Genomic DNA, 21064 nt, shown 5'->3' with positions numbered 1-21064 from the left:
GCTACTTAACTATAAAAACAGTCTCCCATTGGCGTGAGGCATATTACGGAGCGCAAGTGTGTTTTCCGGATCCATCAGGACACTGAAAAGCTACTGAATGGGAGGAAACCAGATTGAAATCAGAGGAATGGGGTAAGTTCTTGAAACATTCGGTATTTTTACGACGAGACAGGAATCCATAAAACGAATACTGTCCCTTTAAATGAGAGCTAGAACGTAATAACGCTCATTCTTTAAGTCTGTTTTTTGGGGGGACATTTCCTCCTTATTTATCAAAGGTTCATATTTCTAACGGGGGTATGATTAGCTACTAATGCTGAAGTTCCTTTGTTTCTCACATCCTGGATATTTCTAAACAACCAAGTGGAAAGTGTCTGCATTTCTAGAACCATGATGGTACCTGTAAGAACCATCAGGATAATTAGCAGGTTCTAGAGCTTTTGCCACGTCTAGAACACATCTGTCTGGTAACTGGCCAAGGTACCCACAAGTATCATAAAGTATTAAAAGTGGTAGATTCTCTCTCTATCAACGCTTAACTTATAGACACACCAGGGAACTTTCTCAATGAGTGACTCTTCAAAAATGAACCCTTTAATAGCCCGTAGATGATCTCTAGATTGTCGGCTCCTTTGAGCAGGGCTGTCCTCACCTGTTTTTCTTTTCTTTTAAATCAAACTTTTATGTTATATACTACTTGTAAAGTCCTGTCTACCCATTGCACAGCCCTACAGAGTATGATGGCGCTATATATATATATATAATAATAATAGAGAAGATTCTAAAATTGGGGCAAAAACCCTGAGACTCCGGGTATAAAGATTTAGTCCGTGCATTTGCCTATGTTAATGTATTTATGATCAGTAGAAGCTGGCATGTGCATCAGCCAATCAGTGATCGCGTTGCTATATTATACTTCACATAGTATTTAATGTATAGAAGCGCTTGCCATAACCCGGCTTCCTCTGCACTGGCTGTGTGTGTATCGCACACATAGTAGGAGCGTGTCCTGCACCTTTCCGGTATCCGCTTCCCTGCACAGGTTCGCCCCCTCCCTGCCAGCCCCTGTCTCTGCCAGCCTTGGCCCCTGGCAGCCCCGTGTGCGCAGCCCTCCTCTGCAGGGAGGGGCAGCCGGGTCCTGTGTGCGGGAGAGGGCGGGAGGCAGAGACACTCGCAGGGAGGTAAAGGGAGAAGGAGGAGGACAGACTGAACTTAGAACAACACCCAGGAGAGCACTCATATAAAAACACGGGCGGAAGTCACGGCAGTCACACTGTGCTGCTCCTTGCTGCTCTCGCACTGCGCGTCGTGCCCGGCACACAGAGGTGAGTACTGCGCTACTACTATGCGGCGCTTTTGCACTTTGACACTTCAGTGACCCCCCCCGGGCCTGCGTTTCTCTCTAGACATGGCTGGTTATGTGGTTGTCCGTGCCGTTGGACGCTGAAGGTTTGCTTCATGCCCCGGGGGGGTTGTTTGCATCCTTACCTGGGTGGTGATGATTGACTGCACTGGGGGATTATGGGTACAGAAGAGGCAGAGGTGTGCGGATCATACGTCCTGCCTGTCCCGACACGACCACAGCTGTAAAGCAGCACATTCCCTGCCTGTTGCTGCCTGCTTGGGATCGCTGACCATTAAGTGGGTGCAGCCAGCCCCCCCCCCATCAATGCATCCTTTCTCTTATATTATATACCTAGGACTGGCAACATCTGCCCGCTTAGCTGTAATGTAAGGGAGTTTTACTTTACTGAGAGGGTAGTATGTAAGTGGAACTGCTTCCCAGCAGAAGCAGCAGAGGCTAATACAGTGAGGGAATTTAAACATGCATGGGATAGGCATGAGTCTTTGCATTGATGGACTGAATGGTTCTTAGTGTCTGTTTTCTTTTTATTGCTAGTATGTGACAAGTGGAGAATAACTATCTGGGTAGCCCAGCGGCTAGCTGCATTGTAAATCACATTCTTATTGTCTTCCTTTAAATAGAGGAAGAAGGAGGCTGGTCCAGAAGTTGGCCTGATCTCTGCTGATTTGGCCCCTGCAATCAGCCGGCCGTAGGCAGCCTCGGAGGTTTATTCAATGGCTTCCTGTCTGCCTTACAGTAGTCTTTTACTTAATTGTTCGGCTTATGCTGCTGACTTGGAAGTTTATAGTTGGGGCGGAAAAAAAGGAAGTTACATACTTTTGAAACCGCTTGAAAGACCACTGACCTCTGACGGCTAGCCCAAGGGAAACATTGCATTTTAATTGGGAAACGGCTAGTGAAAGAAAATCTAGTGGCCCGCACACTCAAAAAAGTGTGTCCCATGTATCCCATTTCTGTATTCTTTACTCAGTCCAGCAGGTTGTTCTGAAATAACTCTCAAGACAGGTGTTTACTCTACAATTTGGTTGGCAGTCCCTCTTTATGAGGCTTGTGGCAAAGCGTGGCATGTCCAGGGTGTGGGGGGGGGGTTCTTGATTGGTCGGATTTCTCTGTTCTGTTCCATCTTCGCCTTGCATGGGATGCCTTTATACACGCCTGTCTGTCCACACATGTGTATGTAGCAGATGTACACGTTGGGTGTGCGCATGCGCAGATCATGTTCGGGCGAAGCAGGGTTGGGCAGACAAGGGTGTGTTTTGTTTCACAATCACAGGGCAGAAAAATGAATGGGACCAGACCTGTTAACCTGTTAGTCGCTGGACGCTGGAGTGTTACATGATATTGCAATATTATAATTTTGTATTATTTATTTTATTTAAAAAAAATGAATAATAATAATAATAATATTATATCCTCCAGGATGAAATATAACTAAACTCAGCATTTTTTTGACTATTAAGGTAGGAGGTATACCGGCCATATAGACCGTCTGATCCCGGCCAGTGCAGGCATAGAGAGGACCCTTTGTTTATTTGGAAGACCTGCCTTGGGGGGTTTAAATGGGGGAGGGGGGTTTTGCCCAAGGGCTGACATTTCTAGGGATATTGACAGCCTAACGTACTTGTGTAACAAACTGAATTAAGTATAAACAAGAAGTAGGAAATGAGGTCACACAACTCCAATTTTTAAGTACAAAAGCTGCTGCGTTTCATGTCAATACGTTTTGACTCTTTCATTGCCAGGTTGGATCTGACACTCATACTGGTGAAATACTGCTTTTACTGACATCCGTGTAAAACTGTATTTTGGGTACCAGGTTTATTTTGGGGTTTGCCGTAATTTCACTAATCCGCTAATATTTTTCAACTTTTTATTTATTAAAACAAGAGTTTGCTAGTTAGTTTTCAGGAGTAATGCAGTTTCCACTCTCCATTATCTTCTTCAGGAAGAATTACGGTAAGCTAGCTTTGCTAATTACCGTATTGGCTCGGATATAGGCCGCCCCCGTATATAGGCCGCACCCTAAAAGTTTGGTGCTTTTTTAAAGAAAAAGTTTTTTTTCTTTAAAAAAGCACCAAAAAAAACATGCTGCCACTCTGTCCCCCCCCCTGAGATATGCTGCCACTGTCCTCCCTCCCCGAGATCCGCTGCCGCTGTCCTCCCTCCCCGCGATACGCTGCCGCTGTCCTCCCTCCCCGAGATCCACTGCCGCTGTCCTCCCTCCCCGCGATACGCTGCCGCTGTCGCTGTCCTCCTCTGCCCCCCCCTCCTCGACTTACCGGAGCAGACTCCCGGGTGTCTTGCGGGGCCGGCGAGGGACATCTACGCAATACGCGTATGCAACTTCCGGTACCGGAAGTTGCATGCGCGTATTGCGTAAATGTCTCCCGCCGGCCCCGCAAGACACCCGGGAGTCTGCTCCGGTATGTCGGGGGTGGGCAGAGGTAAAACGCTTAGATAACCTCCCGTGCCGGCACCCCCCCCACCCGTGGGAAGTGCTGGCAGGGGAGGCTGTCTGAGCGTATCGGGGAGAAGGATGCAGGTCCCCTGCACCGCTGCGGGGGATCTGTATCCTAACCCCGCTGCCTGCCCGGGACCGCATGTCCCGGGCGTCGGGCGCTAGAGCCCGAATATAGGCCGCACCCCCACTTTAAAAACTTAAAGTGGGGGAAAAAAGTGCGGCCTATATTCGAGCCAATACGGTACATAGAAATGTGACGGCAGATAAGAACCATTCGCCCCATCTAGTCTGCCCATTTCTCCTGATGTAAAGTCTTAAGAACTTAACCAGACCTCGGTCTCATTATAGCTTCAGGATAGCTTCATGCCTGTCCCTTGCATGTTTAAATCCTCTCGCTGTATTAACCTCTACCACTGAGAGGCTGTTCCCTATATCTACTACCCTCTCAGTAATGTAGGGCTTCTTTATAAAATGATTACACAGTTTCTTAAGATCATGATGATAGAACTACGCATTATACAAAGCCACCAAGTTCTTCCTGCAGCAGAAACTCTCTATCTTCCCCAACTAGGGAAGAAAAGCAGCCCTGGCACTTTAAGGTCAGTGGCCACTTAATGAGGTGCTCGTGGTAACTGACCGGATACACACAGCATCACACCACGTTCTCGCACTCGTCCAGGGTACGAACGCTTGTATTGGACCTGAAGAATCCGATCTGCCTTAAGTAGGGTAGTGAAGTCAAGTAGTCTGCGCCATCTGGCATCGGCCCAGTTTGCCAGGTGGCCGGTCTGGGCCTGCTTCAGAAGCCCAAGTAATGCATATTTTTGGGCTAATAATTCCCAGATTTGTACCAGCAAGACGATCACCATGCGTTCGCTTTCTGGTAGCACTCCCTGAGAGAGCATTCAAGATCGCACCCCATCAGATCCCATGTGGCTCATTAGCCCTCTAGCCAGTTTAAGAGGCAAAAACGGGTGAGGCCAAGTGTCTCTGTAGATTATCCAGTTCACAGCATTGAAAAATGAAAGGAATGGCCATAGTCCTATAAAAACCCAATTTTTATATTGGGGGTGGGGTTGGGGAACATGTAAAAACAAGAAATCCATCAACTGGTGTATTCTATCTCTTTTAACCAAATAAGTGAAGAACCCGTCGCTATTATTAGAATTGTACGATCACAAGCAAGCAAGATGAAAACCAAAAGCCGTTAAATATTTATTTAATCCCCGTGTGAAAAAAAGTCAGCAGACTGGTTAAACTGTCTTGTAATCCTAGCAGCTATTAAACAAGTAAGAGGTACGCCATAGGAACTCCCATTTAATGACTGTGTTGAGTGGTTTTGAACGTTGAGTCCATCACATAGTGTACGGTTTGTAACCAGGTCTCTTTGGACAGCACTGCGTTAATCTGTTCTTCTCTGCCAACACCTCTATATCTATCCGATCCAGCCCAGCTTCAAATAGTTCTCTTTATTTAGGCACACACTTAACATTTATATTAAGGACACGCGAGGAGATAATTTTTGAGCACCCTCATATTGTTGGCAGAACATTGGATGTTCTTGGATACTCTGTTTTGTTCTAATCACAGTGTATCAAGTGGAGGACATTAGTGTGGGGAGGGGGCTACAAATAATATGAACCTGGACACTGATAACCGTTTCTAAATTTACTCTCTGGCTTTCTTCTGAAGATATGAGAGTATTTTTCTGGAAAGTATAGCGAAGCTCTCAAGTGCATCTTTTTTGACCCATGGTCTTCTGCACCGTGTTCTTCACCCGATGCCCCTCTTTTCTAGGAGCTCAGAATGTTTGCGTTCTTCAACCGTGAAGATCCCAACGTGTATAAAACAGCCGAAAAAGATATCTGTAAATAAATATTCATATTGATTAATTTCTAAATTCTAATTTTATTGATGTAAATACTTATAAGCAGGTTGCAAAGCTCTGTGGAAGTCTTGGTAAGGCCCTGCTACCTAAGGGTCTCACCCCTAACCTCATCCCCTCGTACAAAATGTGCCCCTTTTTGGCCATTTGAAATCTTAAAAAATACAGAAAGACTCGGAAATAATTTGGATAATATTTTTCTCTACTTTACAAACTTTCAATTGTCTTAGCAAGTCATTGAAGCCCCACGATTCCTGCCGTTTTGTGGTTGCGAAGGTATTTCAATTTAAGACGGTCACCAGTTGGAACAGGCTTTATCGTGTAACACTCCCTTTCTCATATGACTTTTCCCATGCATTAAATCACTGCTGCTCTAATTATATATTTTGTCATCTTTTTTTGCGTATAGTACTTTTTGTATCTTATTTTTTTTTTTTTAACCTCCCCACTATAGCTCCTTCCTCGACATCAGAATTTGCCCTGCAACACAAGCTCGGTGACAGATGTGGATTTTTCTTTTCACGTATAAAGCTAGCCTTAATCTAAGACAAGACCACGGAGTGATTAAGGTCTGAGCCTTTAGATCAGGAAAAATTATCTGCCGTCAAATTCTAACTCCTACGTTTTTAACGTGTAGATCCGTGTTTTGGGCTGGTTGCCATATTTGCTGTTGCTGAGCTGCCAGCAAGGGCACCACCAACCTACCTTTCACTGCATTTATGTTGCCTTTAGTGTACTTTTTATCACTAGTATCATATTAACATAACATTTTAACAGTTGTAGTGTTTAAATATTTCCAGGCAGCTGCATTAAATGTGTTCCAGCTCTGTTGTCTTAGTCCAGTCTTAGCAAACTGCCTGTGGGAAAACAATAGAATGCCTCGGTCTCATTATCCCAGCCAGACACTCTGACTAATGAAGACCTGTGGAGGAACTGACTTGAACCTGCCGAGGCTCTCTTCCTTCTCTGCCTTTTATAAAAGCTTTTCACTGTTACGCCAGTCAGAGACCATACTAGAGCCAACAGCGATCATAGCAAACATTAAACTTGTCTGCCAAAACCACTTTTTTTTTTAAAATAAACTAATTTGTAAGTTTTAAATTGAAATGCTTTAAAAAACTTACAACCATTGGAGTATATCATAATATTTATTACTGGGCTACCATTTATTTTATAGAATAGACTTTTAGGACAAAATGAAATGTTAGTCCAATAGAAAAAAAAGCAGTTTTACTACATACTGTAATAATTTTTTTTATTATTTTTTTTTTAAAAAAGAAGATTAACTGAAAACTAAAATTCTGCCAAGATTTTTTGTTTGTAAAATGAAGACGGGACAGTATAAAGAGTAATTTATTGTTAATGTTCCTCTTTTGCTGATGTTAGTGTAATATAGTCGTGCGGAATATAGAGGGAAGCGTGTAATTACGATGATTAGACTGTTCGCAACTAATCCAGGGCGGTCCAGCCAGTCCTGCCAGAATTAGGGTTTCTTTAATCATTTTTTTTCCTGCTTTTTTTATGTCAACAAGTCATAATTGGTCCATCATCTGAATTGTTTTGGACAATTTGTAATGCTTAGAGGAAAGGTTAATCACGTCATTAGAAACGTGATCAGAAGGGAATTTCAGATTTGTACTTCCTATATTCCATCAAAAGAACAAAGATTTATAGCGCATGATCATAGCTTTTATGTGTTCTTTCAAGGAAATGTGGTTGTCATAGGAACAGGTGTATGTTTTTTTTAACACAAGTGTTCTTTTCAAAACTATTCCACGAGCCACCCTGTAAGTCTGGGCGAATTGGTAAAATGTTGATGCCGCTTACTGAAATCCATACCAGTGTTACAACCTGCGATCTTGTGTCTCTTCTTCAAGAGTTTATTTGACCTCGTATCGTGTAAAAGAGAATAAAATGCATATATTACCAATAATTAAATAAAAATAAGTAACATATTTACGCAATTTGTTTGGGTACTTTAAATGGGGAAATATCGTAAAAACATAAGAAACGTAAAGGGAACCTCCAGCCATCGTATGGACTTTTAAACCCAAGTGTCTAATCACATAAGATACTTACAAGATACTTTGTTATTCTTTGTTGCTGAAGCTGGATGGGATGCTGGCGGTTTCCCTTTAAAAGCCCCAAATTGCTTTTGGTTTTATAAGAAGAACGGGTAACTGTTAAATCAATAATATATTATTTTCGCACTTTGTGGGTATTTACAGGCAAGATGGAGAAATGAGAAAGCCCATGGCAAACCCAATATTCTCCTCTACTCTTAACCTTAGCTGTTTTCGGAAATGTATTTATAACTACGCTTTTTTTATCACATCCAGGTAAAGATGATTTCTTATAACGATTTCTTTTGCAGGTTATTTTTCACTTTGGAATATACAACTTAACCCTAAGAGAACATGAGCAACTACAGCGTATCTCTGATCGGCCCAGCTCCATGGGGCTTTAGGCTTCAAGGTGGAAAAGACTTCAACATGCCTCTGACTATCTCCAGGGTAAGCACACTTTATGCCAATGGTGTATTTATTCCGATAGACGTCATCCATCACATTGCTTCTAAAGACGGTCCTTGTCCAAATGCTCCAGTCAATTATAGAACTGCTTAGTTGCTTTAAAACATTTAACCCCAGAAAATCTGTTTTGTAAAAATGCTCATTGATATTGCAGAAATACTTAAATTGGTATTCTTTTCCCATTTTTAATAATCAAATAGGAATCTGGATTACATACGCTAAAATTATTTCACTTACCTGAATTTAACAGGGCATGTCAGTGTTAATCTTCGGGGACTGACATTTTAGTGGCATTAGTTTTCATCCAAAAAAGATATGTTTTGTTTTAGGATATACCCATGTTACAGTAAAAGCCATAGACAAGTTAGTATTATCAATACATTATACTTATAGTTTTTGGGTCTGTTGCATCTACCCCCCCCCCCCCCCCCCCCCCCGTTAAACACACATGCAGATACATTTGTCAATGTCAGGATTACATTACATCCCATTATTTGGGGATTTGTGAAGTCTTCAAACACCATGGGTTCCTGAAGCTTTTAACAAAACTGCACATTCTTTAAAATCAAAAACCTTTGGATTGGATCGTGAAGACGCATTAACACACTGGGGGAATCCCATCATTGGCCCGAGCTAAGGACCATAATGGAGCGTCGTAGAAGCACAGACTGAAAAGGCTGTTATGAGTACTTGGTTTTTGGATGATCAGTAAAACTTGTACCACTCAACCATGCTTCAGTCCTTACTTACTAGATAGTCCTTTAACTGTTACTGAAGACCTTAGGCTATAAATATTGCTTGTCGAGCAGGTAAAATACTGGAAGGTTGGAAAACTATGGATATATATATATATATTTATTTATTTATTTTTTGCCAAACAATGGTGGAAGAACCCAACTTCTAACAGGTTTTTTATGTTGTAATTTGTATGTGGTCTTGTATCACACTATTCAGTTAGAGTGTAGGGAATCTGGATTTTGGGAAAAGCTTGCAGTGATCTGTATAAATCTGTGAATGATACAACACATACACCTCACCACTGAGCTATGACTGCTGGAATATTCCCGTTCCGTACTCCAAGGCATCTAGTGAATGGCTTTTATTATCAAAGCCATTGGAGTATTTTTCGTTTCGTCGTCTTCTTGGTCCCACATGGGCTAGATTTACTAATGTTGAAATGGAAAGCGTAGGAAGGAGGAAATTAGTGGGCGCCCATTCTAGGAAAGGGAAGAATGACTGCATACAGCTGGTAACAAGAACAAACTGGACAGGGGAATGCAGAATGGATAGAAAGAAGGTTGTGTGCTCCTTTCCTATAGTCTGCCCTTGCCCCATTCGTTGGAGCGATTGATAGAAGTGTTGGAGAATATTCATCAGTGTGGAGGGTATCAATGGTGTAACAGGTTTGGACCATATATATGCTGTACCTTTGTTTGATTCACACGCAGGATTATAGCCAAGATGGAGTACTATTGTACGACGACTCTAAAAATGTATATTGCTTTCTTCAGGCTTGAACATTAAGTTTATGTTGGCTTTTTCCGAGATCTGCTGTGTGCATTAGCTATTCAGCCTAATAAAGGGCACAATAACTCAAACTTGTTATCACTAGAAAAAATAATCGCATTTCCTTTCCTTTTTACATTTTCATTTAGATTTGTTGAAAATGGCTCATAGCCTGCCTTCAAAACACAATTTGAAACAGTTTTCTTAATTGGAATGCTTGTTTTACCTCAACCTTGAGGGAATGAGGGAATTCAATTTTTCACTATCTCTAAAAGCTGTGACAGAATATTTGTGGGAGCGGGCGGGATTGGACACACTTGTTGCGGGAGCCGGAAGGAGTGGGACACACACGTTGCGGGAGGGGGCGGTAATGGTCAGATATTCAGCGGGAGTGGGCGGGAGCGGGATTGAGAAAACAGTCCCGCGCAGGGCTCTGCTATACACCTTAAAGGCACCTCTGTTGGAAGAAAGTCAGGACTGCATTGTTAAGTGGCCCGTGACTCATGATGTTCTCTCAGCAGGTGAAAATGCTTTGAATGTCAGATGAAAAGAATTCCTAGTTAGGAAGCTAGTAATAAGGGCCCTGTGGCTCCAAACTATTCACTCTATTTATTAGGAAGGCGCTATTCTAGAGAATTGGCCTCATGGTGAAGACAGATTGCTCAGTAGGATATAGGTACTGTCCCTTACCCCTGTTCCATCCCCTATGGTTAGGGCTTTTGGCATATAAGCTGTGTGAAAAATGTTGACTTGTCTGTTCATCCTGAACCTGGCCATTAGGAGAGAATGCAGTCTCTGTGTATGCATGCACTGAAGACTATGCCTGCAAGGCAAATGTCAGCTGGTAGCCTTTTCTTACTGAAGGCTGCTCACATTTCACTCCGATTGCAATCAGTGAAGGGAGCTCAGTAAAGCACATATTGTGACCTTTTTTCTTTTAAACTTTTGGTGCTGCTTACTCTTCCAGGCACTGCTAAGAATAACTATACCACCCTTGCGCCAAAGTACTTTGCCCGTTTTAAGTTATAGTTCTTGATCAAGCCATTTCATACTCTTTAGCGTGGTTATATATAATAATAATAATAATAATAATAATAGTCTAACAATTAAAGAGGACACTTGCTTCTCACAGACCTCAGGTATTTTGTTAAACTTCAGGGCTTAGCGACGGAACAGATCCATCCTCAATAAACCATCAACATCCAGTTTAAGACGTGTTAAGCAGGCGTCCGTAGCCTGGGTCTGATCTCTTTTCACGCGGACAGGTTTACTGCCCCTGCTGAAAGCCATTGAATAGAAGTGGATGATTTGCTTGGGTGCTTTGCTTGCCATCACCGAGAGAGCTTTTTTAAGGTGTCACAGCTGTGTTTACACAGTGTAATGGAGGGCTGAGATCATGAGGCCCTACTGGTGTTTTTGAACTGACTACCATGGTGCTCTTATCAACCTTCTCATATCTAAATCAATATTTGATGTAAATAGATTTGTATAGACTATTCTCATGACGTGTGTGTATATATAAAATATACTTTAAAGGTATCTCATCATCAAACAGGGAATACATTTGACAATATTTAAAGAATGAGATTACATTTACAAACAGAATTTATTTTTTTAGAGAAAACAAAACATTGGAGATGATTATCTATAGTTCTTGATGCTATAGGCAAGATAATGTCTGCTACTTAGAAGATATGTTTTGCTTTAAACATGTCATGGTAAATAATCCCCTTTAATAGTAGTAAGTAACACTTATAATCCTAATGCTTGCTGGAAGCGTTTAGCTGCACGAAGAGTCGGATGGCAACTTTCAGCCCTGCAGACAAATGGCATAAGAGGACACATCTGATTAAGGAAAATGGATAAAGCCGTATCGGTCCAAGAGAAGCTAGAAATTTTAGTCGAAGTTGTTACTTGTTAATGGATCAGCGTAAGGAAACATGTAGAGCCCTCAAAGCTTATGCCTCTTCTGTGTTGGCCAAGTGAACGCTATCACCTACAGCTAAAGACTCCAAGACACACTTGACAAAAACAGACAAGACCAACATTGTCTCATTGTGCACTCTTCCACTTGTATCGAACAGATGTTCATCGAATAAACTGCATCAGAAACCCACTGGGAGGGTTTGAAGTCACATAGGAAACCACTCCAAAAACATTAATAGCTATAATACTAATATAATTATAATATTTTGGCACAGATCATTCAGGGGTTTAAATTCACTAGAGATTAACAATTCCTTGAGCCGACACACACACATTTACACTGGCGTGTACGAGGATACGCAGCACATAGTCTCTGAAGATAAGCGTTTGCACAGCTGCCTACTGTGTCTGGCTGAAACATCTAAGCGGTCCTGCATCAAAAGCATTCAGATGGAGAAAAACATCTGCAGACCTTCATTATGGTAATAGAGTGAAATCAAGACCTTCCTTTTCCCCGTAAGAAATTATTTCAGATATGTAAAGTATGTTTAATTATACCCTTAACAATGTCATGACTTTGCTCAGCTGTATGCACAGTATAATATCCTGTGTATGTATTCATTTAATTCAGCAGTGATGAAAAAGTAAAAACTTTGTAGATTGATTGGGTGTAAATAGTATTAAGACAATCACTCATAGTAGGTTCTCCATCATTCCAACAGTTAGCTTCTATTATGAATCACGGCCTTGAACGCTATGATCTAAGTGTTCTCCATGCGGCCGTCCATTAGCTCAGAGGCACGAAGGGGGTTGTACAGTATATTCAAAATGATTCTAATGCAAAGTTGTCTTATCACCATAGCAACTAAAGGAACGGTCAATGGTATTAACATTCCATTGCTTGCTATGGGAATACGACCACTTTTTAAAATGTTTGCACCGTCATCCCATTGTAAAAATACCATATATCTCTTCTGCATTCTCTGTAACAGCGACCTGCAGATCATTTTATCTAAGTCTGTCATGGAATGAGTGTCCCACTGAAGTTTCCTCCTGCATGTTTCATTTCTAGCGATCAGCAGATGCACCAAAAACATGCACAGCTACATAGGAGCATGAGTGGGTGATGGACATTGGTTTGTTCATCTGGTTTTCTGAACCAAACACTTGAAACCAAAAAAAATTTACTAAATTATCTATGATACCCAAAGACTTTGATAGACTATAGTTGCTTATCAATCATCCACCTGTTGAGCACTACTACTTATGTAGTCCAGCTAACCCTACTCTGAAACCAACGTTTATCTTTAACCTTTACTATTCAAAGGCCATTAACTTCTAACATTAAGTAGGGAGTGACAGAACCCCTGTAGCCATCAGGAGTTATCCTACCATATGAGAAACTCTTGGCTGTGCCACCAGCTGACAGATTGGAGATGATCCTCTTTGTTGTGCTTGCTTTGGAGCGTAGGTGTTGGCATCATTTTGCTTAAGAAAATGGCTTGCTAAAGCTTTAACTGTAGATTTGTAGATATTTTCTGGACCTTATCCAGCTAAGGAAATCCTATTTTACTCCTTCTAATTTTTGTTTGTGCATTGTTTAAAATTTATGGTTTTTCGTCAACCGATGCCTAATTAATAGAAATGACAGTAAAGAGAAAAATGTACTGGTGGGGCAGTTATTCTTGTTAAAAAAATTATAAATGATGTGCATTTCTTTGAAGTCTTGGGAAGTGCTCAAGAGTTCATATTGTTGGCAGGAAACTATTAACATTGGCTTTCCTAGAATTCTTAAGTATCTTTATATGCAACAGAGGAAGGGCAATTGTGATCATTAATTTCCTTTTTCCTTTCATTATTTAGGGTCTGTTCCCAGTGGCTATTTAACCCTTTTTTGACCCATGAGTGGGCACAGCAGACATCCGTAAGCCATCTGTTAGTCTGCCTATAGAGATATGTCAACTGGCACTGGAAATGTGTAGTCACTGATTAAATATTTGTACGCTGTTTTACTGGAATGCACAATGTTTATCAAGGAGTAAATACAAAATAGTTTATATTAACCGAACTATTAAAACAATAGACAAAATGTAAACGTTGGGTGTACCTCAATTGTAAATAACATGTATATAAAGAATGCATCTTGAAATAATTATTACTAAGTACTTAAGAACTATTCTAAATGTGTATCTAGATAGTTGGTTATATGTAGATATACATATGAAGTATATCTACATAAATGTGTGTATATATAAGAGTTGAATGAAATTATCCACATCTAGTTAAACACTTGAAACTAAATGTTGGCAGGGTGACCATATACCGTATTGGCTCGGATATAGACCGCACCCGAATATAGGCCGCACCCTAAAAGTTAGGTGCTTTTTTTAAAGAAAAGTTGCCACTCTATCCCCCCCCCTGAGATATGCACTCTGCCCCCGAGATGTGCCCCCCCCCCGAGATATGCTGCCACTCTATCCCCCCCCTGAGATATGCTGCCACTCTGCCCCCAAGAGCCCCCCCCCCTAAACTTACCGGTGCAGACTCCCCGGGGTCTTGCAGGGCCGGCAAGGAAGATTGTTAGCGTACATCGCGCAGACGTTCACCGGCTGCGACGATGCAAGCGCTAACAACCTCTAGCTGTTGGCACGTCTGCACGATGTGCTTTAACAATCTCCCTTGCCGGGACTCCCCCCATGGGAATTCCTGGCAAGGGAGATTGTTAAAGCACATCGTGCAGATGTGCCGGCAGCGGGGACTGTTTACACACATCGCTGCTGCCGGTGAACATCTGCGCGATGCGCTTAAACAACCTCCCATGCCGGCACTCCCTCCATTGAAAGTGCTGGCAGGGGAGGCTGTCTGAGCGTATCAGAGAGTAGGATGCAGGTCCCCTGCACCGCTGCGGGTGATCTGTATCCTAACCCCGCTGCCTGCCCAGCGCCCTGAACTGCATGTCGCGGGCATCGGGCGCTAGACCCTGAATATAGGCCGCACCCCCCACTTTAAAGACTTAGAGTGGGGGGAAAAAGTGCGGCCTATATTCGAGCCAATACGGTAATTCTAATGCGTTTTGAGTATGTTAATACTTATGTTTCATATTTTTAATGGATATGCACAATAGTGATCATTGAACCGTATTCAAGGTATATATTTTTTTTAAAACAAGCATTTGTGTATTTCTATTATAACCCATTGCTGTGGGTTAAGCCTTTTTGTTGAGTTTCCCAAAGAAATGGGGAGCTATTGTATGTGGAAGGAAATGCCAGTAGCTTATATTTCCTGTTCACCAGTAAACACAAACTGATCAAATTAACCAGGGGAAAAGAAAACATAGACGTGAATACAGAATGGTATGTAATGTAAATGCATGTCAGAAACAGTACCATTTTGAACTAGAGCTCCAGTGATCGGCAGCCAGTATCTTGATGAGGATAATGGGAATTGTAATTCAGGAACGCCTGGTGAGCTACCTGCTTTGATGTAATCAGTGTTGGTAGTGCTATAACAGCCATGATGTAGTAGTAGTAGTTTCTGCTTACACAGCTTGTCTAAAAATAAATGGAGATCTCCACATATATCACCCTCCCTCTTTTTTTTTTCTTCTTTTTTTGTTTGCTTTTCTACCTTTGTTATATTTGGCAAGGTTCTATACCTACACTAGTGATAGCTTCATCATCTTTCACACCAATGTATTTAGTAATTATATATATATCTAGCCTACCATTAACATAGAATAGAAGTTTTTAGTATTCCTAGAAGTAAGAGTCAAAATTAACAACTGGTCAACAACACTAGAAATCAATATAAATCATATATCAATATGAAACTACCACGTTAATGTGTCCAAACGAGTACATTAATAGAAAGGAGTGGAAATGCACATTGATCGGAACAGATTTCAGCTCAGATAGTCCTCAAGATTGTAATCTCATGAAAGTCACAAGCCAAGGAGCATGAAGTTTAAATCTGGAGCATTGACGGGTCATTCGTCAACACGCAATAGTAGGTTTGTCACGTGAGAGATGGGTCTCATACCAACCAGTCTACTTTATGCTAAAACAATGCCAGCAGAAGGAAGGTAGCTGCACACAGGTGTGGGGTGTGAGTGCTTTGGTGTATGGAGGACAGTACTGTAGTCACTGAGGTTTCTATTATTGCCGACTCATTGATGGTTGACAATACACCCTGGGTTTGGTTTCAACTGAATTCTTGTGTATAGGTTCATGAAACATTGCTTGCAGATACTAAAGGGAATGCCTTTTGGCGATATCACATGACTGTAAAGCTGAGGAATGTGATTTGTGGTGATGAGTATCGTAATTTCAGCAACATGAAGTTTCTTAATTTTATTGCACCTTTTGGATTTTGGACGTTTACATGATTTTAATTGCACATGTTTCCGTTTCTTATATTATTTAAGTAAATGTTTAAATGCTTCCGATGTTACTCTGGGAGGAGCTCATTTTGTAATTCCATGCATTGCGTGAAACAATCCGGTTAAGATTGATAGAAATAATTCACTTATCTTTTAAGCAAACTGCTTTTTTTTTCTTTTGTTTTAGGCTGCCTTTACTGTGTTTATTGACCTTCTTTTCACTGATTCTTTTATGACACCATTGTTTCACTGCTTTTTGGAAACATCTCTAAAGATGGCCTTGTCTTGAGGAGCAGGAGATGCACCTGGCTTGGAGATGTGCTCAACTTCCTGGGATCGTGATAGTAAACTGTTACCGAAACAGCAAGCCAAGTGGCAGCTACATGTTTTATACCTTTTATATTCCATTCTCATACTTATGCTTCTAAGTCCATGTCCGCACAGTAGTCACTTTTTTAGAACTGCAGATGAAAGAAAATGTTACAAAAGTGAATTGTTAAGCCAATGCTCTTTGATGGGCTAGTATTTTGAATCCCTTTTTGTTACCCATCCTAAATAGTTATTTCATCTGTGTATAGGCACACCCTTACTCTTATAGCCACCAAATAGAATGGTTCCTGCCAAGCTATTCCATTAGTTCTATTATGTTTGCTTACCCGCCTTATAAATCCACTTTTAAAAATTTGCAATGGAGTCATTTTTATACATAAGCCTCAATATTCAGATTGCCATTCTGGATTCTTTTATTGCGAGGAGCTTGGTGTGTGTCCAGTTCTCTTCAAAGGTATAGGACAAGCTTACATCAAATGGTCAAGGGCATGAACATATAAAGCGGGGGGGAAATAAATGTGCTAGCAGTTTAGCTGGCACAATATATAGGTTGTGTTTCTTCATCCTTTATATAACACCATGTGTGCTGACCACGTATAATGGTAAACATTTCCAAAGCTGTTAAGTAATTTACTGTAAGTTTCTAAAAGTCATATATATGGCCCATAGATCCAGGAAAAGACAGCTTTTTATTTTGCAGCAAGAAAACAACCCTGTCTTTGTAAGTGCTTTTTGATGACATCATAGAAAATTTCTTTTTTTCCTGGAATTCAATCACATAATTCACAGCATCTTGCCTCTTTTCATGTTTTTTCCCCCATCAGCCAACCATCTCACTAAATGAAAGTGAAATAAACTAATATACAGTATGTGTATGTGGGAATGCCTTGATGCGGCTTACTAAGTTCCACCATAAAGTTGGGGTGGCATCCAAATACATCCCTTTTGTTTGGGGTGTGAGCACGTGTGGGGCCGAGGAATCGCATATGATCTCATATCCCGGTGCAATGTTTTACTATATTGCAAGGTGGCTAAGTGGGAATTGGAGCAAAAGCACAGACCTCAATCTGTTTTACAGCTCAGTACATGGTGAGGAAAGATCAGAGCATCTCCCTAACCGGCCCACGATCCCCAAACTCCACAAAAGCAAGACCGTGGGGCTGTTTGGTGGGACTGTGTCCAAAAATTAGGTTTGCCTATGGAAGAGAATGCAAACATCACAAGACAGCCTGCAATGAAGAACTCCTGAACAACAGATTAAACTTAATTTAAAAGTAACAAACAAACTGAGAAAGCAAATTCTTCTGTTGCTATAAATCACAAAAAAAACCTAATCCTATGCGATGGATGATGAATGGAAAGTATTTTTGCTCATGGGAGTTTCTCTTTAACTATGTGACCTATATAGCTATGTGTCTGCCTGCTTCACTATAAAAATAGCATGGATTACAAGTTTAGAAATGAGGTGTGGTTGTGTGTTGAAAAAGTAAGTCTTTGCAAGAATACCACTTGAAGTAGGAATAAAAAGTGCATATACTCATATGATTATATATAGTAGGAGTAAACCTATACGGTATGTATGTACACAATGATTTACAGAAAATCATTATGTCCTATTCATATATATATTTTTTACAGCTCAAATGGACACATTATTTATGTTTTCTAGCGCTGCAATGAATAAAAGAGCCAGCATACAAACAGTGGGATGACTTTGCTAACATATACAGCTTTGAAAATCTTCAATGAGGCATTGCAGAGTTTTTATGTAGACTCATAAAGTCAAGCAGCTGGAATCTTCATAAAGGCATCTTCTTAGTAGGTTAAAAGTAGGGAGCAAATGTGTTAACAGATAGTCTTACTCATTTGTGGAAACTGTGCACTTATGCCATGATCTGACCGTGAAGGTCTACCTCTCTAGTCTTTTTTTTTTTGTCACTGGGAAGTCTCATTGAGGAGCATTGAGAAATGCTGTCGGTCAGTGCCAGAGCGGCCTACCGGGATGCCGTGAAAGTTACCGGTAGGCCGGCTCCTCTGGGGCCAGTCTCAAGGCTGGCAATCCAATTGTAAGTGTGGCAGTGGCGGCTAATGCAGCTGCAAGAAGAGATTTATGCCAATTGAAGCACAGATCTCTCACTGCACGTCTGCCGGTCAGTCCCGTACCACAGACTGCCAGACTCCGAGGACAGGGAGATGAGGGGAGAAATATGTTTGTATGGTTATCAATGAGGGGTCAGGTGGGAAAGGTATGGAGATGATAGTGAAATAATGCTGGTTAAGAATGGTGATCGTGATAAATGTTAGGAGGCATGAAGATGGAGGCGAGCTATGGGTTTATTTGTGCTGTTTATTACCTACTGTCAAAATATTTTCTCTATTTTAGAGAACCTTGTGTTCAGTAACTGATCTTAAATACATTTCAAAACAATTTCATACTTAATATATCTTTTCACATTACTAGAACTATACAGGTGTTCTCTCAGCTGGTCGCAACGCATTACATGAAGTCATGGGCCAGGAATGATATTAGGAGTGATGTGTTGAGGCCGGAACCCGACGTGCAGTGTGCCTGAAAATGACACCGTAAAATATGGGGCTGGTATTCAATTATTTCCAGGGCTGGTTTTTATACCAAGTCTGGCCCTGCTGTCAGATCCTCGGGTTTGAGAAACTTGTGATGTTGTGTGTTAGCCCTAAACTGAGCTGCGGAATGCCGGGCAAGATAACATAGTTGGTGCCGTTTTACGACAACGTCCATATTAGCAATTTCTCATCCAGGCTGAGAAAATCCCTCCTTTTGTACTCAAAAGCTGGACAGTTTTAGGTTAGTCACCCTGATGTTAGCTGCAAAAGTAGTTGGTCTATAACGGCCATGGATTGCAGTATGAAATTACTTTTACGATGAAGTCATTCTTTGTAAGATGTGAGGTGATTAAAAAAAAAAAAAATTGTTCATAAGCATATTCCTGTAGAACAAGAAGCCTGAGTCATTCCACAACCATGTTAAAAGCAGGCACATTATGTCATATCTTATTGATGCTGAACTAGTGATACTTCTAGACACTTGTTATACAACACAGTTATGTTTTCTTATGTCTCTTCAGATTATATTGATATTTTTCTATAGAATACAAATGTCTGCACTGGCCTGAGAACCCCTTATTGGGAGAGATGAAAACCACTAAATGTGGCATTAATGCCCCCTTAGGACATCACCATCAGAAGGTAGACATACACCTCTCTAAGTTATTATAAACCAGCTTGATACACCAAAATTATTGGCCAAAAAAAGAGGGATGTATTATGTATTGAGTGTTCATCTTACCTCACAAGGCAAACAGAACGACAAGACTCTGAATTAGGAACTGTTTTTCAGTCTGTGGTCAACTTTAGTGGAAAAAATACCAGATATGTCCATTGTGTTGGAACTTTTTTAATATCCTAGTGGAAAAATTGAGGCAGGCAAGCCAGGTAGCTAGCATTATAACATCTGTCATTGAGAACAGTGATATTTTTATGACTTCTTGTTGTTGATCATAATTGTGTGACCTACAAAAAGGTTTATATGTAATGATAAAACCTGTTAAGTCTCAGACTCAAAAGAATGTAGCTGTAAAAACCACAAACCTGATTTGGTTCTTGGTCTTGTCTTATATTCAGGATGGTGTGATGCATGTTTATATTCCCCAGTTGCCATTAAACCTCTACCACTAAGGTTGAAACATTGTTACGCGTATCTACCATACGTTACATCTATGCCGCTAAGCCCCCCTCTAGTTTAAGCTATGGCTGCTTGTGGAAATAAATTGCAATCATGGAAAACTCATCCTTGAATCATTTATTGCACCGCAAGGAGTAAAACATCTGGCAGCCAACGCACATAAAAAGTCAGACATCTTTAGCCTGAGGTCTTTGTTATCAGTAGTCATAAAGCACACCCTTCAGGGCAGCTATGAATCATTCTGACGCACATAGTAACCGTAGTCGCAGAAGGAACTGCTTAATATGGCTTTGAAAGGTCATATAATAAGACATAGTATTTAAATTGACATTTTTACATTGTGTGACGTTTCATGTAGATAAAGAGTAGGCAGTTCTTTTCTTGAACATCAGATTTATACTCCTAGTTGCTAGGTCTCTCAAAACAACACCCTCTAGACAAATCCTAAATTTGTTTTGTAAGATATGCAACCGTTACACTTGAATGGCCGCAAAGTCTGAAGCTTCTTTTCAGCCAGACAAAATCTAAAACAATAAATAAATAAAGCAAAGTACTTAAAGAATGTTGATTGCCGTAGCGGGCTTCTGTAGTGAGAAGCCCTGGCCTGACTTGGCTTGCGACTGCCAAACAGATTAATCAAACTACCTGGTTTATTTCTCCGTATATCGCTAAGAAGTTACTTAGCAAAAAGGAAACACCTAACGCCTAAGCTACATATATATTTCTATATACTTAAAAAGAGGGAAGTTTATTTCAAAGGAAGAAGAACGGTAGATCAAGAGGCCATAGTCTAAAACTAGAGGGTCAGAGGTCAATGATAGAGGCTAATATAGTAAGGGAATTTAAACATGCTAGAGATAGGCATGAATCTAGGACAAGATGAAGAACTGAGACTTACATCAGAAAAAATGGCCAGACTAGAATGGTTCTTCTGCTTTCAAATTCTATGTTTCTATATTT

At 40.9% G+C, this 21064-nt stretch overlaps 1 protein-coding gene across 5 annotated transcripts in view; it reads left to right on the top strand.

Moving 5' to 3' along the window:
• The first annotated feature begins 1180 nt into the window (after positions 1 to 1180).
• The window catches only part of PDLIM5 (PDZ and LIM domain 5), an 89632-nt gene continuing 69748 nt past the window's right edge, over positions 1181 to 21064 (top strand). For all 5 annotated transcript variants that reach the window (XM_053461585.1, XM_053461584.1, XM_053461583.1 and 2 more), the window contains exons 1-2: positions 1181 to 1325; positions 8087 to 8225. In XM_053461585.1, the coding sequence (XP_053317560.1) occupies positions 8130 to 8225 (96 nt within the window). In that variant the 5' untranslated portion in view covers positions 1181 to 1325; positions 8087 to 8129. The remainder of the gene's footprint in view (positions 1326 to 8086; positions 8226 to 21064) is intronic.

The sequence above is a fragment of the Spea bombifrons genome, chromosome 1 (assembly GCF_027358695.1).
Source record: "Spea bombifrons isolate aSpeBom1 chromosome 1, aSpeBom1.2.pri, whole genome shotgun sequence".
Classification (NCBI taxonomy): Eukaryota; Metazoa; Chordata; class Amphibia; order Anura; family Pelobatidae; genus Spea; species Spea bombifrons.
The sequence above is the reverse complement of the archived record's forward strand: the minus strand, read 5'-3'. Positions and strand labels throughout refer to the sequence as shown.